The sequence below is a fragment of the Bombina bombina genome, chromosome 5, assembly GCF_027579735.1.
Source record: "Bombina bombina isolate aBomBom1 chromosome 5, aBomBom1.pri, whole genome shotgun sequence".
Classification (NCBI taxonomy): domain Eukaryota; kingdom Metazoa; phylum Chordata; class Amphibia; order Anura; family Bombinatoridae; genus Bombina; species Bombina bombina.
Window position 1 is genome coordinate 421,512,295 of NC_069503.1, and position 25,594 is coordinate 421,537,888.

Sequence of the window (25,594 nt, forward strand, 5' to 3'; positions counted from 1 at the left end):
TGAAGGTAGGCATCCTTTAAGTCCACTGTGGTCATGTACTGACCCTCTTGGATCATGGGTAGGATGGTCCGAATAGTTTCCATTTTGAATGATGGAACTCTGAGGAATTTGTTTAAGATCTTTAGATCCAAGATTGGTCTGAAAGTTCCCTCTTTCTTGGGAACCACAAACAGATTTGAATAAAATCCCTGTCCTTGTTCCGTCAGCGGAACTGGATGGATCACTCCCATTACTAGGAGGTCTTGCACACAGCTTAGGAATGCCTCTTTCTTTATCTGGTTTGCTGATGACCTTGAAAGATGAAATCTCCCTTGTGGAGGAGAAGCTTTGAAGTCCAGATGATATCCCTGAGCTATGATATCCAACGCCCAGGGATCCTGAACATCTCTTGCCCACGCCTGGGCGAAGAGAGAAAGTCTGCCCCCCACTAGATCCGTTTCCGGATAGGGGGCCGTTCCTTCATGCTGTCTTGGGGGCAGCAGCAGGCTTTCTGGCCTGCTTGCCCTTGTTCCAGGACTGGTTAGGTTTCCAGGCCTGTCTGGAATGAGCAACAGTTCCCTCTTGTTTTGAAGCGGAGGAAGTTGATGCTGCTCCTGCCTTGAAATTTCGAAAGGCACGAAAATTAAGACTGTTTGGCCTTTGATTTGGCCCTGTCCTGAGGAAGGGTATGACCCTTGCCTCCAGTAATGTCAGCAATAATTTCCTTCAAGCCAGGCCCGAATAAGGTCTGCCCCTTGAAAGGAATGTTGAGTAATTTAGACTTTGAAGTCACGTCAGCCGACCAGGATTTAAGCCATAGCGCCCTACTCGCCTGGATGGCGAATCCGGAATTCTTAGCCATTAGTTTAGTCAAATGAACAATGGCATCAGAAACAAATGAGTTAGCTAGCTTAAGCGTTCTAAGCTTGTCAATAATTTCATTCAATGGAGCTGTCTGGATGGCCTCTTCCAGGGCCTCAAACCAGAATGCCACCGCAGCAGTGACAGGCGCAATGCATGCAAGGGGCTGTAAAATAAAACCTTGTTGAATAAACATTTTCTTAAGGTAACCCTCCAATTTTTTATCCATTGGATCTGAAAAAGCACAACTGTCCTAAACCGGGATAGTGGTACGCTTTGCTAAAGTAGAAACTGCTCCCTCCACCTTAGGGACCGTCTGCCATAAGTCCCGTGTAGTGGCGTCTATTGGAAACATTTTTCTAAATATAGGAGGTGGGGAAAAGGGCACACCGGGTCTATCCCACTCCTTGCTAATAATTTCTGTAAGCCTTTTAGGTATAGGAAAAACATCAGTACACACCGACACCGCATAGTATCTATCCAGCCTACACAATTTCTCTGGAATTGCAACTGTGTTACAGTCATTCAGAGCAGCTAATACCTCCCCAAGCAATACACGGAGGTTCTCAAGCTTAAATTTAAAATTAGAAATCTCTGAATCAGGTTTCCCCGAGTCAGAGATGTCACCCACAGACTGAAGCTCTCCGTGCTCATGTTCTGCATACTGTGACGCAGTATCAGACATGGCTCTAACAGCATTTGCGCGCTGTGTAGCTCTCCTAACCCCAGAGCTATCTTGCTTGCCTCTTAATTCAGGCAATCTAGATAATACCTCTGACAGGGTATTATTCATGATTGCAGCCATGTCCTGCAAGGTAATCGCTATGGGCGTCCCTGATGTAATTGGCGCCATATTAGCGTGCGTACCCTGAGCGGGAGGCGAAGGGTCTGACACGTGGGGAGAGTTAGTCGGCATAACTTCCCCCTCGACAGAACCCTCTGGTGATAATTCTTTTATAGATAAAGACTGATCTTTACTGTTTAAGGTGAAATCAATACATTTAGTACACATTCTCCTATGGGGCTCCACCATGGCTTTCAAACATAATGAACAAGTAGGTTCCTCTGTGTCAGACATGTTTAAACAGACTAGCAATGAGACTAGCAAGCTTGGAAAACACTTTAAAACAAGTTAACAAGCAATATAAAAAACGTTACTGCGCCTTTAAGAAACACACATTTTCCCAAATTTTGAAAAATAACAGTGAAAAAATGCAGTTACACTAACGAAATTTTTACAGTGTATGTAATAAGTTAACAGAGCATTGCACCCACTTGCAAATGGATGATTAACCCCTTAATACCAAAAACGGAATAACAAATGACAAAAACGTTTTTCAAACAGTCACAACAACTGCCACAGCTCTACTGTTGCTTTTTACCTCCCTCAATACGACTTTTAAAGCCTTTTGAGCCCTTCAGAGAAGTCCTGGATCATGCAGGAAGAAGCTGGATGTCTGTGTCTAATTTTTGCTGTGCAAAAAAACGCTAAAATAGGCCCCTCCCACTCATATTACAACAGTGGGAAGCCTCAGGGAACTGTTTCTAGGCAAAATTCAAGCCAGCCATGTGGAAAAAACTATTCCCCAATAAGTTTTATCACCAAACATATGTAAAAAACGATTAAACATGCCAGCAAACGTTTTAAAATACACTTTTATAAGAATATGTATCTCTATTAATAAGCCTGATACCAGTCGCTATCACTGTATTTAAGGCTTTACTTACATTACTTCGGTATCAGCAGCATTTTCTAGCAAATTCCATCCCTAGAAAAATATTCCCCCTCTGAAGTTACCTCACTCCTCAGAATATGTGAGAACAGCAAAGGATCTTAGTTACTTCTGCTAAGATCATAGAAAACGCAGGCAGATTCTTCTTCTAAATACTGCCTGAGAAACAGTACACTCCGGTACCATTTAAAAATAACAAACTTTTGATTGAAGAAATAAACTAAGTATAAAACACCACAGTCCTCTTACAACCTCCATCTTAGTTGAGCGTTGCAAGAGAATGACTGGGTATGGCAGTGAGGGGAGGAGCTATATAGCAGCTCTGCTGTGGGTGATCCTCTTGCAACTTCCTGTTGGGAAGGAGAATATCCCACAAGTAATGGATGATCCGTGGACTGGATACACTTAACAAGAGAAACAGAATTGACAAAATGTGTCCCTTTAAGGAACTTACTGATAACCCTTTCTCCAATCCTTCTTGGAGAAAAGACAGAATCCTAGGAATCCTAACTTTACTCCATGAGTAACCCTTGGATTCACACCAATAAAGATATTTACGCCATATCTTATGATAGATTTTTCTAGTGATAGGCTTTCTAGCCTGTATCAAAGTATTGATGACCGAATCAGAGAATCCTCGCTTAGATAAAATCAAGTGTTCAATCTCTATGCAGTCAGCTGCAGAGAAATTAGATTTGGATGTTGGAAAGGACCTTGAATGAGAAGGTCTTGTCTCAATGGAAGTTTCCACGGTGGCAAATAGGACATGTCCACTAGATCCGCATACCAAGTTCTGCGTGGCCACGCAGGCGCTATCAGGATCACTGAAGCTCTCTCCTATTTGATTCGAGCAATCACATGTGGGAGGAGAGGAAACGGTGGAAACACATAAGCTAGGCTGAACAACCAAGGCACTGCCAAGGCATCTATCAGTTCGGCCTGAGGATCCCTTGACCGGGATCCGTATCTTGGAAGCTTGGCATTCTGTCGAGATGCCATCAAATCCAATTCCGGTCTGCCCCATAATCCCCATTCCACTGCCCGAGCATGCACAGTTGCAGTGGTCTGAGATGAAAGCGAGCAAACGGAACAATGTCCATTGCCGCTACCATTAATCCAATTACCTCCATACACTGAGCCACTGATGGCCGAGGAATGGACTGAAGTGCTCGGCAAGTATTTAGAATCTTTGATTTTCTGACCTCCGTCAAAAATATTTTCATGGCTACCGAGTCTATCAGAGTTCCCAAGAAAGGAACCCTTGTCTGTGGAACAAGTGAACTCTTCTCTATGTTCACCTTCCAGCCGTGAGTTCTCAGAAAAGACAACACTGTGTCAGTGTGAGATTTTGTCAGACGATATGTTGACGCCTGGATCAGAATATCGCCCAGATAAGGCGCCACCGCTATGCCTCGTGGTCTGAGAACCGCCAAAAGAGACCCTAGAACCTTTGTGAAGATTCCGGGTGCTGTGGCCAACCCGAAGGGAAGAGCCAAGAACTGATAATGTTTGTCCAAGAAGGCAAACCTTAGAAACTGATGATGATCCTTGTGGATAGGAATATGAAGGTAAGCATCCTTCAAGTCCACGGTAGTCATATATTGACCCTCCTGGATCATTGGTAAAATTGTTCGTATCGTCTCCATCTTGAATGATGGAACTCTGAGAAATTTGTTTAGACACTTGAGGTCTAAGATGGGTCTGAACGTTCTCTCTTTTTTGGGAACCACAAATAGGTTTGAGTAAAACCCCTGTCCCTGTTCCAATTTTGGAACTGGACAAATTACTCCCATAGTAAAAAGGTCTTTTACACAGCGTAAGAACGCCTCTCTTTTTATCTGGTTTGCAGATAACTTTGAAAGATGGAATCTCCCTCTTGGGAGAAAGTCTTTGAATTCCAATTGATAACCGTGGGTCACTATTTCTAGTGCCCAGGGGTCCTGAACATCTCTTGCCCAAGCATGGGCATAGAAAGAGAGTCTGCCCCCTACTAGATCCGATCCCGGATCGGGGGCTGCCCCTTCATGCTGTCTTAGGAGCAGCAGCGGGCTTTTTAGATTGTTTACCCTTATTCCAGTTCTGATTGGGTCTCCAGACTGACTTAGAATGGGTAAAATTCCCTTCCTGCTTTGTGGAAGAAGAAGAAGCGGGGGGTCCTCCTTTAAAGTTCCAAAAGGAAAGAAAATTATTCTGTTTAACCTTAATTTTAACCGACTTATCCTGAGGTAAGGCATGGCCTTTACCGCCTGTAATGTCAGAAATTATTTCCTTCAATTCTGGCCCGAAAAGGGTCTTACCTTTAAAGGGAATAGCTAAAAGCTTATGTTTTGATGACACATCAGCAGACCAAGATTTGAGCCACAATGCTCTATGTGCTAAAATAGCAAAACCTGCATTCTTTGCCGCTAATTTAGCAATTTGAAAAGAAGCATCAGTAATAAAAGAATTAGCTAGCTTGAGAGCCTTAATTCTATCTAAGATGTCATCTAATGGAGTCCAACCTTAAGAGACTCTTCTAGAGCCTCAAACCAAAAAGCTGCTGCAGTGGTTACTGGAACAATACAAGCCATAGGTTGTAAAAGAAACCTTTGATTAACAAATAATTTCTTTAGTAGACCCTCTAATAATTTCTTATCCATAGGGTCTTTGAAAGCACAACTATCCTCAATGGGTATAGTAGTACGCTTAGCTAGGGTAGATATAGCTCACTCTACCTTAGGGACCGTTTGCCATGAGTCACGAATGGTATCTGATATGGGAAACATTTTCTTAAAATTAGGAGGGGGAGAAAATGGTATACCTGGTCTATCCCATTCCTTTCTTATAATTTCCAAAATTCTCTTAGGAACCGGAAAAACATCAGTGTAAGTAGGTACTTCCAGATATTTATCCATTTTACACAATTTCTCTGGAGGAATCACAATAGGGTCACAATCATCCAGAGTCGCTAAAACCTCCCTAAGCAACAGGCGGAGGTGTTCAAGCTTAAATTTAAATGACATAGCATCCGAATCTGTCTGAGGTAAAACATTCCCTGAATCTGAAATTTCACCCTCAGACAGTAATTCCCTGACCCCCAACTCAGAGCACTGTGAGGGTACATCGGAAATAGCTAATAAAGCATCAGAGGATTCAGTATTTACATTAATACCTGACCTACTGTGTTTACCCTGCAACACTGGTAATTTAGACAATACCTCTGTAAGGGTAGTTGACATAACTGCAGCCATCTCCTGCAGAGTATAAGAATTAGACACACTAGAAGTACTTGGCGTCGCTTGTGTGGGCGTTAAAGGTTGTGACACTTGGGGAGAATTGGATGGCAAATCCTGATTCTCTTCAGACTGAGAATCATCCTTAGGCACACTTTCTTGACCTAATATATGGTCTTTACAATGTGAGGCTCTTTCAGTACAAGAGTTACACAATAGCTTCTAAACACATAGAACAATGAGATTCAGATTCCTCAATGTCAGACATGTTGAACAACTAATAATAACAACCACAAAAGTCGTTTAAACACCTATTTATTGCTTAAAATAATCTTTTGAAAAAACGTGTACTGCGCCTTTAGGAAAAGAAAAAGTGAACAATTTTCCCAAAATGCTTAAATAACGTTAAATAAATCTAAATTTAACATTAAAATTGTTGGTTCATCCAAAAATTACTGCACCCAGAAGTAAGGGCAGAAATAAGGCTCTTAAAGTAATTTAAAACAACAATTTGTCATTTACAGTCAAAATACCCTCTGCACCTCGCCACAGCTCTTCTGTGGCGCCTACCTGCCCCCAGGGTACTTCAAAACAACTTTCCAACACTCCAGAACAACTTGCTACAGCCAGGAGCCACCGGAGTTACTGCTTGCTGCTGTCTAGCCTGAAGGAAGTGCGCATCTGAGCTAGAAAAATAAGCCCCGCCCCTTAAGGTCAATGCCGGAGTAGGCCCAAACACAACCGCATGGGAAAGCGGTTTTACACCTGAGTGATACAACACAATATAAACCCTCAAATACACCATCAAACATATGGATGTTAAATGCCAAAAATAAAAACGTTATACATAGTTTTTCTTTGTCTCTCCCATGTCACATAATGCCCATATAAGGTCAACCATTATAATAAAATCTAGGGACTCCAGTATTACCACTCTTGTAAATTAGGATTGCTGCTTACCCCATTCCCATACAGGGAAATAACTGCCAGCCAGTTTTGATATACCAAGGCTCCTCAGAATAAAAAGGCTGCACATACCTTAATGCTGCTTGTAGCAAGAAACCGGTCTCCACACTGAAGATGTCTCATGGTTACCTTCAGAAGTCTTGTGAAAATCAGCGTGGATCTTAGTTACAACTGCTAAGATCATCAACCTCAGGGCAGAAATCTTCTTTCATATCCCCCTGAGGAAAATAGTACTCACCGGTACCATTTAAAATAAAAAACTTCTTGATTGAAGAAACTAAAACTAACACCTCACTTTACCATGTCTTCCTAGTATAACACAGGCAAAGAGAATGACTAAGGGTGGAGGGGAAGGGAGGGGCTATATATACAGCTCTGCTGTGGTGCTCTTTGACACTTCCTGTTAGCAGGAGGTTAATATCCCACAAGGATGAAATCCGTGGACTCGTCATATCTTTGTAAAAGAAAACATGGTGTTTGCACTAGCAGAATGTGATATTTTAAGAACTTATTAGATTGTGATATTTGAATAATTAAACTTGCAAATACTTTATAAGAAAGAAATGAGGAAAAGCGGTAAGTGTATAATAAACAGATATAAAATAACAAAAACATAATTTATGCTTACCTGATAAATTCCTTTCTCCTGTAGTGTAGTCAGTCCACGGGTCATCCATTACTTATGCGATTATATCTCCTCCCTAACAGGAAGTGCAAGAGGATCACCCAAGCAGAGCTGCTATATAGCTCCTCCCCTCTACGTCATACCCAGTCATTCGACCAAAACCAAACGAGAAAGGAGAAACTATAGGGTGCAGTGGTGACTGGAGTTTAATTTAAAATTTAGACCTGCCGTAAAAACAGGGCGGGCCGTGGACTGACTACACTACAGGAGAAAGGAATTTATCAGGTAAGCATAAATTATGTTTTCTCCTGTTAAGTGTAGTCAGTCCATGGGTCATCCATTACTTATGGGATACCAATACCAAAGCTAAAAGTACACGGATGACGGGAGGGACAGGCAGGACCTTTACACGGAAGGAACCACTGCCTGAAGAACCTCTCTCCCAAAAACAGCCTCCGATGAAGCAAAAGTGTCAAATTTGTAAAATTTTGAAAAGGTGTGAAGTGAAGACCAAGTTGCAGCCTTGCAAATCTGTTCAACAGAGGCCTCATTTCTAAAGGCCCAAGTGGAAGCCACAGCTCTGGTAGAATGAGCTGTAATTCTTTCAGGAGGCTGCTGTCAAGCAGTCTCACAGGCTAAACGTATTATGCTACGAAGCCAAAAAGAGAGAGAGGTAGCCGAAGCCTTTTGACCTCTCCTCTGTCCCGAATAAACGACAAACAGGGAAGAAATTTGTTGAAAATCTTTAGTTGCCTGTAAATAGAATTTCAGGGCCCGGACAACGTCCAGATTGTGCAGAAGTCTTTCCTTCTTTGAGGAAGGATTAGGGCACAATGAAGGAACAACAATCTCTTGATTGATATTCTTGTTAGTGACTACCTTAGGTAAGAACCCAGGTTTAGTACGCAGAACTACCTTGTCTGAATGAAAAATCAGATAAGGGGAATCACAATGTAAGGCCGATAACTCAGAGACTCTTCGAGCCGAGGAAATAGCCATTAAAAACAGAACTTTCTAAGATAACAGCTTGATATCAATGGAATGAAGGGGTTCAAACGGAACACCCTGCAAAACGTTAAGAACTAAGTTTAAGCTCCATGGCGGAGCAACAGTTTTAAACACAGGCTTAATCCTGGCCAAAGCCTGACAAAAAGCCTGAACGTCTGGAACTTCTGACAGACGCTTGTGCAAAAGAATGGACAGAGCTGAGATCTGTCCCTTTAACGAACTAGCAGATAAACCCTTTTCTAAGCCTTCTTGTAGAAAAGACAATATCCTAGGAATCCTGACCTTACTCCATGAGTAACTCTTGGATTCGCACCAATGTAAGTATTTACGCCATATTTTATGGTAAATTTTTCTGGTAACAGGTTTCCTAGCCTGTATCAAGGTATCAATCACTGACTCCGAGAATCCACGCTTTGATTGAATCAAGCGTTCAATCTCCAAGCAGTCAGCCTCAGAGAAATTAGATTTGGATGTTTGAAAGGACCCTGAACCAGAAGGTCCTGTCTCAGAGGCAGAGACCATGGTGGACAGGACGACATGTCCACTAGATCTGCATACCAGGTCCTGCGTGGCCACGCAGGCGCTATTAGAATCACCGATGCTCTCTCCTGTTTGATCCTGGCGATCAGACGAGGAAGTATCGGGAAGGGTGGAAACACATAAGCCATGTTTAAGACCCAGGGTGCTGTCAGAGCATCTATCAGAACCGCTTCCGGATCCCTGGATCTTGATCCGTAACAAGGAAGCTTGGCGTTCTGGCGAGACGCCATGAGATCCAGATCTGGTTTGCCCCAACGCCGAAGCAGTTGTGCAAAAATCTCCGGGTGAAGTTCCCACTCCCCCGGATGAAAAGTCTGGCGACTTAGGAAATCCGCCTCCCAGTTCTCCACGCCTGGGATGTGGATCGCTGACAGGTGGCAAGAGTGAGACTCTGCCCAGCGAATTATCCTTGAGACTTTCATCATCGCTAGGGAACTCCTTGTCCCTCCCTGATGGTTGATGTAAGCTACAGTCGTGATGTTGTCCGACTGGAACCTGATGAACCTCAGAGTTGCTAGCTGAGGCCAAGCCAGAAGAGCATTGAGAACTGCTCTCAATTCCAGAATGTTTATTGGAAGGAGACTCTCCTCCTGAGTCCATGATCCCTGAGCTTTCAGGGAATTCCAGACAGCGCCCCAACCTAGTAGGCTGGCGTCTGTTGTTACAATTGTCCAGTCTGGCCTGCTGAAGGGCATCCCCCTGGACAGATGTGGCCGAGAAAGCCACCATAGAAGAGAATCTCTGGTCTCTTGATCCAGATTCAGCATAGGGGACAAATCTGAGTAATCCCCATTCCACTGACTTAGCATGCACAATTGTAGTGGTCTGAGATGCAGGCGTGCAAAAGGTACTATGTCCATTGCCGCTACCATTAATCCGATTACCTCCATGCATTGAGCCACTGACGGGTGTTGAATGGAATGAAGGACACGGCAAGCATTTAGAAGTTTTGTTAACCTGTCTTCTGTCAGGTAAATTTTCATTTCTACAGAATCTATAAGAGTCCCCAAAAAGGGAACTCTTGTGAGTGGCAACAGAGAACTCTTTTCTACGTTCACCTTCCACCCATGCGACCTTAGAAATGCCAGAACTAACTCTGTATGAGACTTGGCAGTCTGGAAACTTGACGCTTGTATCAGAATGTCGTCTAGGTACGGAGCTACCGAAATTCCTCGCGGTCTTAGTACCGCCAGAAGAGAGCCCAGAACCTTTGTAAAGATTCTTGGAGCTGTGGCTAACCCGAAGGGAAGAGCTACAAATTGGTAATGCCTGTCTAGGAAGGCAAACCTTAGGTACCGATAATGATCCTTGTGAATCGGTATGTGAAGGTAGGCATCCTTTAAATCCACTGTGGTCATGTATTGACCCCTTTGGATCATAGGTAAGATTGTCCGAATAGTTTCCATTTTGAACGATGGAACTCTTAGGAACTTGTTTAGGATCTTTAAGTCCAAAATTGGTCTGAAGGTTCCCTCTTTTTTGGGAACCACAAACAGATTTGAGTAAAACCCTTGTCAGTGTTCCGACCGCGGAACTGGATGGATCACTCCCATTAGTAAAAGGTCTTGTACACAGCGTAGAAACGCTTCTCTCTTTAGCTGGTTTGCTGACAGCCTTGAAAGATGAAATCTCCCTTTTGGAGGAGAAGCTTTGAAGTCCAGATGGTATCCCTGAGATATGATCTCTAACGCCCAGGGATCCTGGACATCTCTTGCCCAAGCCCGGGCAAAGAGCGAAAGTCTGCCCCCCACTAGATCCGTTTCCGGATCGGGGGCCCTCACTTCATGCTGTCTTAGGGGCAGCAACAGGTTTTCTGGCCTGCTTGCCCTTGTTCCAGGACTGGTTAGGTTTCCAGCCCTGTCTGTAGCGAGCAACAGTTCCTTCCTGCTTTGGGGCTGAGGAAGTTGATGCTGCTCCTGCCTTGAAGTTACGAAAGGCACGAAAATTAGACTGTCTAGCCCTTGGTTTGGCTCTGTCTTGAGGCAGGGCATGACCCTTACCTCCAGTAATGTCAGCGATAATTTCTTTCAAACCGGGCCCGAACAATGCCTGCCCTTTGAAAGGTATGTTAAGCAATTTAGATTTAGATGTCACATCGGCTGACCAATATTTAAGCCACAGCGCTCTGCGCGCCTGAATGGCGAATCCTGAATTCTTAGCCGTAAGTTTAATTAAATGTACTACGGCATCGGAAATAAATGAATTGGCTAGCTTAAGTACTCTAAGCTTGTCTGTAATCTCACCCAATGTAACTGAGTTAATGGTCTCTTCCAGAGACTCAAACCAGAATGCCGCCGCAGCCGTGACAGGCGCAATGCATGCAAGGGGTTGTAATATAAAACCTTGTTGAACAAACATTTTCTTAAGGTAACCCTCTAACTTTTTATCCATTGGATCTGAAAAAGCACAGCTATCCTCCACCGGGATAGTGGTGCGTTTAGCCAGAGTAGAAACTGCTCCTTCCACCTTAGGGACCGTCTGCCATAAGTCCCGTGTGGTGGCGTCTATTGGAAACATTTTTCTAAATATAGGAGGGGGAGAAAAGGGCACACCAGGTCTATCCCACTCCTTGTTAATAATTTCTGTAAGCCTTTTAGGAATAGGAAAAACGTCAGTACACGTCGGTACCGCAAAATATTTATCCAGCCTACACATTTTCTCTGGAATTGCAACCGTGTTACAATCATTCAGAGCCGCTAATACCTCCCCTAACAATGCACGGAGGTTCTCAAGCTTAAATTTAAAATTTGAAATGTCTGAGTCCAGTTTACTTGGATAAGATCCGTCACCCACAGAATGAAGCTCTCCGTCCTCATGTTCTGCATATTGTGACGCAGTATCAGACATGGCTCTAATATTATCAGCGCACTCTGTTCTCACCCCAGAGTGGTCGCGTTTACCCCTAATTTCTGGCAATTTAGATAATACTTCAGTCATAACATTAGCCATGTCTTGCAAAGTGATTTGTATGGGCCGCCCTGATGTACTTGGCGCCACAATATCACGCACCTCCCGAGCGGGAGATGAAGGTACTGACACGTGAGGAGAGTTAGTCGGCATAACTTCCCCCTCGTTGTCTGGTGAAATTTTCTTTACATGTACACTTTTATTTAAAGTAGCATCAATGCAATTAGTACACAAATTTCTATTGGGCTCCACATTGGCCTTTGAACATATGTCTGACACAGAGGAAACTCTTTGTGCAATGTTTAACAGACTAGCAATGAAACTAGCAAGCTTGGAAAATACTTTTGAAATAAATTTACAAGCAATATAAAAAACGTTACTGTGCCTTTAAGAAGCACAAAAAACTGTCACAGTTGAAATAACAATGAACCAAATTAGTTATAGCAACCAAATTTTCACAGTAAATGCATTAAGTTAGCAAAGAATTGCACCCACCAGCAAATGGATGATTAACCCCTTAATACCCAAAAAACGGATAACAGATATAAAACGTTGTATCACAGTCAAAAGCACAGTCTCACAGGTCTGCTGTGAGTGATTACCTCCCTCAAAACTAGTTTTGGAGACCCCTGGGCTCTTTAGCGACGTCCTGGATCATGGAGGAAGGAATAGGAAGACTGAGTGAATTCTTACTGCGCAAGAAAGCGCCAAAATAGGCCCCTCCCACTCATATTATAACAGTGGGAAAGCTCAGTAAACTGAATTTATTCATAAATAAACGACAGCCATGTGGAAAAATAATGCCCAAAAATTTTATCACCAAGTACCTCAGAGAAAAACGATTAACATGCCAGAAAACCGTTTTAAATAAAATTATGAAATGATACTAATAAGCCTGCTGCTAGTCGCTTTCACTGCAGTGGGGGCTCAAATATAAGTTAAATGTATACAGTATTTTCTTAGTGAAGTTCCATTCCCCAGAAATACCTCAGTGTAACATACATACATATCAGCCTGATACCAGTCGCTACTACTGCATTTAAGGCTGCACTTACATTATATGGGTATTAGCAGTATTTTCTTAGTCAATTCCATTCCTAGAAAATAATATACTGCAACATACCTCCTTGCAGGTGAACCCTGCCCGCTGTCCCCTGTTCCGAAGTTACCTCACTCCTCAGAATGGCCGAGAACAGCAAATGGATCTTAGTTACGACCGCTAAGATCATACATAAACTCAGGTAGATTCTTCTTCTAATGCTGCCTGAGGAAAAACAACACACTCCGGTGCTGTTTAAAATAACAAACTTTTGATTGAAGATATAAAAACTAATTTTAATAACCACAGTCATCTCACACGTCCTATCTATTAGTTAGGTGCAAGAGAATGACTGGGTATGACGTAGAGGGGAGGAGCTATATAGCAGCTCTGCTTGGGTGATCCTCTTGCACTTCCTGTTAGGGAGGAGATATAATCCCATAAGTAATGGATGACCCGTGGACTGACTACACTTAACAGGAGAAAGTAGGTATTATATGGTTCATAGCCGAAAGTAAAAACTATATAAAACTTAAAGTGAATGTCAAGTTACTAATAGTGCCCCATGGCATTGGAAACTTTTAAAAATTAACAAGGGTTTAATTCATGAAATCTTTTATATGTATATATTTTGCAGAATTTTTACCTATTTACTTGCTGCGACGATAAGCACAGCTCTCCCATTCGCCATTTTGTCAAATTGATTGACAGATGACGATTCGTAAAAGAACCAATCCTTGTTTCCCCCCCGGGCCATGGCGTTTACGCAAAGGGGCTCAACGCTTATCGTCGCAGCGGTAAATAGGTAGAAATTCTGCAAAATATATACATTTAAAAGATTTCATGAATTAAACCCTTGTTTATTTTTAAAAAGTCTATCCAATGCTGTGGGACACTAATAGTAACTTGAAATTCACATTAAGTACAAAAAAAAAAGTTGATTGGAATTTAAAAGTATAGCATACACCACAGTTGTGTACTATAAACTATACAATGTATTGTTTGTTCTTACTGTTCTAAGAATATAATAAATAAGAAAGGAACATGACAAAGAGGAGAAAAGAAGAAAAAACAGAATTTATGCTTACCTGATAAATTTCTTTCTCCTACGGTGTGTCCGGTCCACGGCTTCATCCTTACTTGTGGGAATATTCTCTTCCCCAACAGGAAATGGCAAAGAGAGCACAGCAAAAGCTGCCCATATAGCCCCCCCTCTGGCTCCGCCCCCCAGTCATTCGACCGACGGTTAGGAGAAAAAGGAGAAATCATAGGGTGCCGTGGTGATTGTAGTGTATAGAAAGAAAAAATTTGAAACCTGACTAAAAAGCCAGGGCGGGCCGTGGACCGGACACACCGTAGGAGAAAGAAATTTATCAGGTAAGCATAAATTCTGTTTTCTCCTACATTGGTGTGTCTGGTCCACGGCTTCATCCTTACTTGTGGGAACCAATACCAAAGCTTTAGGACACGGATGAAGGGAACAAGTCAGGTTACCTAATTGGAAGGCACCACGGCTTGCAAAACCTTTCTCCCAAAAATAGCCTCCGAAGAAGCATAAGTATCGAATTTGTAAAATTTGGCAAAAGTGTGCAGAGAAGACCAAGTCGCTGCCTTACATATCTGATCAACAGAAGCCTCGTTCTTGAAGGCCCATGTGGAAGCCACAGCTCTAGTAGAGTGAGCTGTAATTCGTTGAGGAGGCTGCCGTCCGGCAGTCTCATAAGCCAATCGGATGATGCTTTTCAGCCAAAAAGAAAGAGAGGTAGCAGTAGCTTTCTGTCCTCTCCTCTTACCAGAATAAACGACAAACAAGGAAGAAGTCTGTCTGAAATCCTTTGTTGCATCTAAATAGAATTTTAAAGCACGGACCACATCTAAATTGTGTAACAAACGTTCCTTCTTTGAAACTGGATTCGGACACAGAGAAGGAACAACTATTTCCTGGTTTTTATACCGTTGGAAACCACTTTTGGAAGAAAACCAGGTTTGGTACGCAAAACAACCTTATCTGCATGGAATACCAGATAGGGTGGATCCCACTGCAAAGCAGACAATTCAGAAACTCTTCTAGCAGAAGAAATAGCAACCAAAAACAGAACTTTCCAAGATAGTAACTTAATATCTATGGAATGTAAAGGTTCAAACGGAACCCCTTGAAGAACTGAAAGAACTAAATTTAGACTCCATGGAGGAGTCATGGGTCTGTAAACAGGCTTGATTATGACTAAGGCCTGTACAAAAGCTTGTACATCTGGCACTGCTGCCAGGCGTTTGTGTAACAAAACAGACAAAGCAGATATCTGTCCTTTTAGAGAACTCGCTGACAACCCTTTATCCAAACCCTCTTGGAGAAAGGAAAGAATCTTAGGAATTTTAAATTTACTCCAAGAGAATCCCTTGGATTCACACCAACAGATATATTTTTTCCATATTTTATGGTAAATTATCCTAGTCACAGGTTTTCTGGCTTGGACCAGAGTATCTATAACTGAATCTGAAAACCCACGCTTAGATAAAATCAAGCGTTCAATTTCCAAGCAGTCAGCTGCAGAGAGACTAGATTTGGATGTTCGAATGGACCTTGTACTAGAAAATCCTGTCTCAAAGGTAGCTTCCATGGTGGAGCCGATGACCTATTCACCAGGTCTGCATACCAAGTCCTGCGTGGCCATGCAGGAGCTATCAGAATCACCGAGGCCTTCTCCTGTTTGATCCTGGCTACGAGCCTGGGAAGGAGAGGAAACGGTGGAAACACATAAGCTAGGTTGAACGACCAAGGCTCCACTAATGCATCCACTAGTGTCGCCTTTGGATCCCTGGATCTGGACCCGTAGCGAGGAACCTTGAAGTTCTGACGAGATGCCATCAGATCCATGTCTGGAATGCCCCATAATTGAGTCAACTGGGCAAAGACCTCCGGGTGGAGTTCCCACTCCCCCGGATGGAAAGTCTGACAACTCAAATAATCCGCCTCCCAGTTGTCTACTCCTGGGATGTGAATTGCAGATAGATGGCAGGAGTGATCCTCCGCCCATTTGATGATCTTGGATACCTCTCTCATCGCCAAGGAACTCTTTGTTCCTCCCTGATGATTGATGTAAGCTACAGTCGTCATGTTGTCCGACTGAAATCTTATGAATCCGGCCTTCGCTAGTTGAGGCCAAGCCCGGAGCGCATTGAATATCGCTCTCAGTTCCAGGATGTTTATTGGGAGAAGAGACTCTTCCCGAGACCATAGACCCTGAGCTTTCAGGGAGTCCCAGACCGCGCCCCAGCCTAATAGACTGGCGTCGGTCGTGACAATGACCCACTCTGGTCTGCGGAAACTCATTCCCTGAGACAGGTGATCCTGAGTCAACCACCAACGGAGTGAGTCTCTGGTTAACTGGTCTACTTGAATCTGGGGAGACAAGTCTGCATAATCCCCATTCCACTGTCTGAGCATGCACAGTTGCAATGGTCTTAGATGAATTCGAGCAAAAGGAACCACGTCCATTGCTGCCACCATCAGACCTATTACTTCCATGCACTGAGCTATGGAAGGCTGAGGAATAGATTTAAGAACTTGACAAGCCTTTAGAAGCTTTAATTTTCTGACCTCTGTCAGAAAAATCTTCATTTCTACAGAATCTATTATTGTTCCCAGAAAAGGAACTCTTGTAGACAGGGACAGGGAACTCTTTTCCACGTTCACCTTCCACCCGTGAGACCTTAGAAAAGCTAATACAATGTCTGTATGAGCCCTTGATCTGGAAAGGGACGACGCTTGGATTAGGATGTCGTCTAGATAAGGTGCCACTGCAATGCCCCTCGGTCTTAGAACCGCTAGAAGGGACCCTAGCACCTTTGTGAAAATTCTGGGAGCAGTGGCTAAACCGAACGGAAGAGCCACGAACTGGTAATGTTTGTCCAGAAAGGCAAACCTTAGGAACTGATGATGATCTTTGTGGATATGTAGGTACGCATCCTTTAAATCCACGGTAGTCATGAATTGACCCTCCAGGATTGTTGGTAAAATCGTTCGAATGGTTTCCATTTTGAATGATGGAACTCTGAGGAATTTGTTTAGAATTTTTAAATCCAGAATTGGTCTGAAAGTTCCCTCTTTTTTTGGGAACTACAAACAGGTTTGAGTAAAACCCCTGACCTTGTTCCACTGTTGGAACAGGGTGTATCACTCCCATCTTTAATAGATCTCCTACGCAATGTAAGAAAGCCTGTCTCTTTATCTGGTCTGAAGATAAGCGAGACATGTGGAACCTTCCCCTTGGAGGAAGTTCCTTGAATTCTAGAAGATAACCCTGAGCGACTATTTCTAGTGCCCAGGGATCCTGAACATCTCTTGCCCAAGCCTGAGCAAAGAGAGAAAGTCTGCCCCCTACTAGATCCGGTCCCGGATCGGGGGCTACACCTTCATGCTGTCTTGGTAGCAGCAGCAGGCTTCTTGGCCTGTTTACCCTTGTTCCAGCCTTGCATTGGTTTCCATGCTGGCTTAGCCTGGGAAGCGTTACCCTCTTGTCTAGAGGCTGCAGAGTTAGGAGACGGTCCGTTCCTGAAGTTGCGAAAGGAACGAAAATTAGATTTGTTCTTAGCCTTGAAAGGCCTATCCTGTGGGAGGGCATGGCCCTTTCCCCCAGTGATGTCTGAAATAATCTCCTTCAATTCTGGCCCAAAAAGGGTCTTACCTTTGAAAGGAATATTAAGCAATTTTGTCTTGGATGACACATCCGCCGATCAAGATTTTAGCCAAATCGCTCTGCGCGCCACAATTGCAAAACCTGAATTTTTCGCCGCTAATTTCGCCGATTGCAAAGCGGCATCTAAAATAAAGGAATTAGCCAACTTTAGTGCGTGAATTCTGTCCATGACTTCCTCATATGGAGTCTCCTTGTTGAGCGAATTTTCTAGTTCTTCGAACCAAAAAGACGCCGCCGTTGTGACAGGAATAATGCACGAAATTGGTTGGAGGAGGAAACCTTGCTGAACAAATATCTTTTTAAGCAATCCTTCCAATTTTTTATCCATAGGATCTTTGAAAGCACAACTGTCCTCAATGGGAATAGTCGTGCGTTTGGCCAACGTAGAAACTGCCCTCTTAACCTTAGGAACTGTTTGCCATGCGTCCCTCCTGGGGTCGACAATGGGGAACATTTTCTTAAATATAGGAGGTGGGACAAAAGGTATACCTGGTTTCTCCCACTCCTTAGTCACTATGTCCGCCACCCTTTTGGGTATCGGAAAGGCATCAGCGTGCACAGGGACCTCAAGGAATTTGTCCATTTTGCACAATTTTTCTGGAATGACCAAAGAGTCACAATCGTCCAGAGTAATTAGAACCTCCTTAAGCAGGGCGCGGAGATGTTCTAACTTAAATTTAAACGTCACAATATCAGGTTCTGCCTGTTGAGAAACTTTTCCTGAATCAGAAATTTCTCCCTCCGACAGACCCTCCCTCACTGCCAATTCTGACTGGTGTGAGGGTATAACAGATAAATTATCGTCAGCGCACCCTTGCTCATCCTCTGTATTTAAAACTGAGCAATCACGCTTTCTTTGAAATGCTGGCATTTTGGATAAAAGATTAGCTATAGAATTAACAATTACTGCCGTTAATTGTTGCATAGTAACAAGCATTGGCGCGCTAGATGTACTAGGTGTCGCCTGCGCGGGCATAACTGGTGTTGACACAGAAGGAGAGGATCATGAACTATCCCCACTACCTTCATTTGAAGAATCATCTTGGGCATCCTTATTAAATGTGACAGTACTGTCCTTACTTTGTTTGGACGCCATGGCACAATTTTTACATACATTTAAAGGGGGGGACCACCTTGGCCTCCATAAATACAGAACATGTTCTATCTGAAGGTACAGACATGTTAGACAGGCTTATACAGGCTATTAATGCAATACAACCGTTACTGTCTCTTTAAATGTTAAACAGAGCACACTTTATTTCTGAATGTGTGAAAAACTATGAAGAAAATATCCGATCCTTACCAAATTTGCACCCTAGTGTCTTAATGCTTTGAAAGTATTGCACCCAATTTCAAGTTTGTAACCCCTTAAATGAGCAAACCGGAGCTATTTGTTCAATTTACCAATTTAAACCCACTACAGTCCCAGCCACAGCCTTTGCTGCGGCTTTACCTTTCCTTGGGGGTTATTCGCCACAGAAATAAGCCTTCCAGAATCGTGAAGCTGCATGCACTGCTTCCAGAAGTAACTGCGCAATTAAGGCGCGAAAATGGGGCCTCCTCCCTCTGCATACCAGAGTGAAAGGCCCTTCCCTGACTAGAATAGGTGTCTAAACGACTGCCAGGCGAATAAAAAACGTTCCCAAAGTGTTTTCAAGTTCCAAAACACTCCAAAAGTTATATAAATATTGTATAAATCAATCGATTTAGCCCACAATAGTGTCAACCAGTATATAGCCCATTAATAAGCCTTCATTCTGTTATGAGTCTAAGAAAATGGCTTACCGATCCCAAAAAGGGAAAATGACAGTCTTCTAGCATTACTATGTCTTGTTAGAAAATGGACTAGTCATACCTTGAACAGAAAAGTCTGCAAACCGCTCCCCCCCACTGAAGTTCTCTGGGCTCATCAGTCCTGCGTGGGAACAGCAATGGATTTTAGTTACTGCTGCTAAAATCATACTCCTCTTTAAACAGAACTCTTCATCACTTTCTGTTGTAGAGTAAATAGTACAAACCGGCACTATTTTAAAATAACAAACTCTTGATAGAAGAATAAAAAACTACAACTAACACCACATACTCTTTACCATCCCCGTGGAGATGCTACTTGTTCAGAGCGGCAAAGAGAATGACTGGGGGGCGGAGCCAGAGGGGGGGCTATATGGGCAGCTTTTGCTGTGCTCTTTGCCATTTCCTGTTGGGGAAGAGAATATTCCCACAAGTAAGGATGAAGCCGTGGACCGGACACACCAATGTAGGAGAAAAATTTAATTAGAGAACAATAAAACTTAAAGGGGCAGTAAGACAGATATAAACTATTGAACCAACTCAACAATTATATTTAAATGATATATATATATAGTAAAAGTAGTTATAGCGGTGCAGACCCAATGGAACTATATTTATTTAAACTAAAAAAGATAGATACCAAGGATATAATAAACCTTGTATGTAGAGAATGGGACTTCAGCACTCTTTTAAATAGTAAAATAAATTGTTTTTAATTTATTCACACACAGTTGATCGGCATAATCCGTTACTCTGGCATAGTAAACACACAAATACCCCTAGAATGAAAATAAATATAAATATATATATATATATATATATATATATATATATATATATATATATATATATATATATATATATATATATATATATATATATATATATATATATATATATATATACATACATATATACACACACACACATATACACACAATTATAGTGACATATAAAGTACAAAAGTGAATAGCATCATATAGCAAATATTAATATAGGCAGTTCTTGCATCCCACATACATGGTTCATGACATGCAACACCCTGCTGCACCAAACCCTGTATATTAACAGGCAATGTCTGGGCAGGTTACCATGGGGATCTATGCATGTTAGGCAGGTATAAAAATAAAGAATAAGTAGCCCAATTGTGCTTAACATATGACACAGTTCCAAAAACTTTCAAGATTTTTTTTGAATGAATGGAAGTGCCCCTGATTTTAATAGTATTTTTAAAAAACAGGCACTCATTCATTAAAATGTACATGCAATTTAATAACAAATAACAAGAAAATTAAGTCACCTGACTAATTTCTACCAGTCCTTCAATGTATCCTTTGCTTTTAGTTTATCTCTGTGTAAATGATACACAATCAAAAGTAGATACAAATGAATTAAGAAAACATCAAACAAAAAATTAAGTGAAATTATCTTTTATGGCAATATTTCACAGCAGGGATGTACAAACGTAGCCTTAACTACAATGGCTCTTAGCTTAAAGCTACCACTTATCCTGAGAGCAACAATGAAAATATGAGAATCTAAATTATTCTTATAACCAATTCAGAAGAGGATCTCGTAAACGTTGTAAAAACAGATTTATTCAGAATACTATTGAAATAATTAGCAACCTTCTAGTCGAGAACGTTCAATTAAAATGAACCACCCACACTAAGTAGTAGTTAAATTAGCGTATAAATCTACAGTACCTGATTTTTTGGCAGAGGTTTGCAAACTGTTATTTCCAGAAGGAGGTCCTGTTCCGCCAGCTCCAGGTGACCCAGTTTTCTTACTCAACAAGCTATTAAAGAAGTTTGCCAACACTCCCTCACTTGTTGCTCCAGCTTTGCAAAAGGGAAACATAAAATGTAAATAAAATCAATTGCTTATTATATTTTTAGTGCCACAATATCCATGACAAATATTGGTTACCTTTCATATTAGGATCAATTTTCTTTGTCCCCGCAGGGACTGGTGACACACTGGCGACATTCGAACTCCCTGATCTGCTTGGTGTGCGAGGAGACCCACCAGGGACTCTTGGAGACGCATCCTGAATCAAAAGTATTAGTTGGAATTATATTACAATGCATTTGCTAAACAGGTACAGTTTTATTATGGAGGCCCTAAATTTTATACAATAAAAATGTGATACTATATAAAACTGTTCTCTGTACTACCTTAAAAGTCACATGAAACCTCACTCGTATATACAACTTTCCAATTTACTTCTATTACCTAAATTGCTTCATTATTTTAGTATCCTCTGTTGGAGTAGCAATGCACTACTGGGTGCTAGCTGAGCACACAGAGTTAGCCAATGAGGAGGAGGCATATATGTGCAGCCACCAACCAACAGCTAGTTCTCAGCCATCCATTGCTACCTATGTATAATTTTCAACAAAGGATACCAAGGGAACAAAGCAAATTAGATAACAGAAGTAAATTGTAAAGATGTTTAAAATTGCATCCTCTATCTGAATCATGAACATTTTTTACTTTACTGTTTCTTTAAAAAACAAACAAAAACATAACATAAAAAACATTTTGCCCTTGTGTTAAAACGGTTTGTCCCACGCTCCATAGAGAGACCAAAAAAAGTAGTTTAATGTCCCTTTAAAATGGAGAGAAGTCATCTTGCTTTTATTTTAAAAAACACTAAACTCCAAAATTTTCTTTCATGATTCAGGTAGAGAATAAAATTGTGAACAACATTCACATTTACTTCTATTATCTAATTTGCGTCATTCTTTAGATATCGTTGGTTGAATAAATAGAAATAGACATTGGTGAGCCAATCACACGAGGCATCTATGTGGAGCGACCAATCAGCAGCTACTGAGCATATCTAGATATGCTTTTCAGCAAAGAATATCAAGAGAATGAAGCAAATTAGATAATAGAAGTAAATTAGAACGTTGTTTAAAATTGCATGCTCTATCTGAATCGTGAAAGAAATGTTTTGGGTTTAATGTTCCTTTAATATTTTATTAGTATTTGCATAGTGAAAGGAGCATTAAACACTTTGAGATATCATTATAAAATGTTTAATTATATGTAGTAAAATAACATTGCAATATACTTTCATTATTCATTTTGTTCCCTTTTCCTGTAATTTAAGTTGGATTATTGTGGGCTTCCCAAATTCCTGTTCAAACTGCAGACACAGCTGTATTGTATACAGTCATTGGTTGCACACTCTAGTAAGCCTTTTCTAACTGTCCCTAATTGGCCATAGCAGAAAAAGAAACCTAAGTTACAATATGGTGGCGCCCACTGCTTTAAAGTAAATGTAAACATTGATGAAATAGTGCCCGGTTTTTAAAAATACTATTAAAAACAGGGGCACTTTCATTCATCAAAGTTTACATTGCAGCGGATTTTACAAATACTTATCTTCTCCTGAAACGCCGGATCAGTGATTCCCTGCCTGCTTCTTCCTGCTGTACTTACACAGCAATGACAAAACCGACTTCCTCCTGGGGGGAGGGGGGGGGGAAGCTGTGATTGGAGGAAGCCGGTTTCGTCATTGCTGACGAAGTACAGAGGACCTGCAGGTGGGGGATCGGTGATCCGGCGTTTCAGGAGAAGGTAAGTATTTGTAAAATCCGCTGCAATGTAAAACTTTGATGAATGAAAGTGCCACTGTTTTTAATGGCATTTTTAAAAACTGGGCACTATTTCATCAAAGTTTACATTCACTTTAAGGACATTAAACTGTTACCCTTATTTTTTCAATATTTAAGCAACTGCTATTTTAAAAAATACACGTCAATATTATTCTCAGGCTAATCTTTGCTCTGAATACACTATTCTATCAATGATTTATTTAATGTTTAATATCCCTTTAAGCAAACACCCTGGTCCAAGTGCCCAAAATAAACTTATGGGTATTAGTTGACCAAGAAGAGGTATGCAGACATCTCTTCTGAATAGAGTCAGAAACATCGTAGAAAACAGAATTTATGCTTACCTGATAAATTACTTTCTCCAAAGGTGTGTCCGGTCCACGGCATCATCCATTACTTGTGGGAATATTCTCTTCCCTAACAGGAAATGGCAAAGAGCACAGCAAAAGCTGCCCATATAGCCCCTCCTCAGGCTCCGCCCCCCAGTCATTCGACCGACGGTTAGGAGAAAAAAAGGAGAAACTATAGGGTGCCGTGGTGACTGTAGTGTATAGAGAAAGACATTTTTTCAAACCTGATTAAAAAACCAGGGCGGGCCGTGGACCGGACACACCGTTGGAGAAAGTAATTTATCAGGTAAGCATAAATTCTGTTTTCTCCAACAATGGTGTGTCCGGTCCACGGCGTCATCCATTACTTGTGGGAACCAATACCAAAGCTTTAGGACACTGATGAAGGGAGGGAGCAAATCAGGTTACCTAAACGGAAGGCACCACGGCTTGCAAAAACTTTCTCCCAAAAATAGCCTCCGAAGAAGCATAAGTATCAAATTTGTAGAATTTGGCAAAAGTGTGCAGAGAAGACCAAGTCGCTGCCTTACATATCTGATCAACAGAAGCCTCGTTCTTGAAGGCCCACGTGGAAGCCACAGCCCTAGTAGAGTGAGCTGTGATTCGTTCAGGAGGCTGCCGTCCGGCAGTCTCATAAGCCAATCGGATAATGCTTTTCAGCCAGAAAGAAAGAGAGGTAGCAGTAGCTTTTTGTCCTCTCCTCTTACCAGAGTAAACGACAAACAAAGATGAGGTTTGTCTAAAATCCTTTGTTGCTTCTAAATAGAACTTTAAAGCACGAACTACATCTAAATTGTGTAACAAACGTTCCTTCTTCGAAACTGGATTCGGACACAGAGAAGGAACAACTATTTCCTGGTTAATGTTCTTGTTGGAAACAACTTTTGGAAGAAAACCAGGCTTAGTACGCAAAGCGACCTTATCTGAATGGAACACCAGATAGGGTGGATCACACTGCAAAGCAGATAATTCAGAAACTCTTCTAGCAGAAGAAATAGCAACCAAAAACAGAACTTTCCAATATAGTAACTTGATATCTATGGAATGTAAAGGTTCAAACGGAACCCCTTGAAGAACTGAAAGAACTAAATTTAGACTCCAAGGAGGAGTCATGGGTCTGTAAACAGGCTTGATTCTGAGCAAAGCCTGTACAACAGCTTGTACATCTGGCACAGCTGCCAGTCGTTTGTGTAACAAGACAGATAAAGCAGAAATCTGTCCCTTTAGAGAACTCGCTGACAACCCTTTATCCAAACCTTCTTGGAGAAAGGAGAGAATCTTAGGAATTTTAATCTTACTCCAGGAGAATCCCTTGGATTCACACCAACAGATATATTATTTCCATATTTTATGGTAAATCTTTCTAGTCACAGGTTTTCTGTCTTGAACCAGAGTATCTATCACTGAATTTGAAAACCCACGCTTGGATAAAATCAAGCATTCAATTTCCAAGCAGTCAGCTGCAGAGAGATTAGATTTGGATGTTCGAATGGACCTTGTACTAGAAGATCCTGTCTCAAAGGTAGCTTCCATGGTGGAGCCGATGACATATTCACCAGGTCTGCATACCAAGTCCTGCGCGGCCACGCAGGAGCTATCAGAATTACTGAGGCTTTCTCCTGTTTGATCCTGGCTACGAGCCTGGGAAGGAGAGGGAACGGTGGAAACGCATAAGCTAGGTTGAACGACCAAGGCGCCACTAATGCATCCACTAGAGTCGCCTTGGGGTCCCTGGATCTGGACCCGTAACAAGGAACCTTGAAGTTCTGACGAGACGCCATCAGATCCATGTCTGGAATGCCCCATAATTGAGTTAACTGGGCAAAAACCTCCGGGTGGAGTTCCCACTCCCCCGGATGGAATGTCTGACGACTCAGATAATCCGCCTCCCAGTTGTCTACTCCTGGGATGTGAATTGCAGATAGATGGCAGGAGTGATCCTCCGCCCATTTGATGATCTTGGATACCTCTCTCATCGCCAAGGAACTCTTTGTTCCTCCCTGATGGTTGATGTAAGCTACAGTCGTCATGTTGTCTGACTGGAATCTTATGAATCCGGCCTTCGCTAGTTGAGGCCAAGCCCGGAGAGCATTGAATATCGCTCTCAGTTCCAGGATGTTGATCGGGAGAAGAGACTCTTCCCGAGACCATAGACCCTGAGCTTTCAGGGAATCCCAGACCGCGCCCCAGCCTAATAGACTGGCGTTGGTCGTGACAATGACCCACTCTGGTCTGCGTGCACAGTTGTAATGGTCTTAGA

General features: G+C 42.1%; 1 protein-coding gene across 1 annotated transcript in view; it reads right to left on the bottom strand.

Annotated features, from left to right (window-relative positions):
- The window catches only part of DYNC1LI1 (dynein cytoplasmic 1 light intermediate chain 1), a 93,103-nt gene that overhangs the window by 10,059 nt on the left and 57,450 nt on the right, over positions 1 to 25,594 (bottom strand). The window contains exons 11-12 of the mRNA XM_053714258.1: positions 21,288 to 21,408; positions 21,065 to 21,199 (exon numbers count right to left, since the gene is read on the bottom strand). Coding sequence (XP_053570233.1) covers positions 21,065 to 21,199; positions 21,288 to 21,408 — 256 coding nt within the window. The remainder of the gene's footprint in view (positions 1 to 21,064; positions 21,200 to 21,287; positions 21,409 to 25,594) is intronic.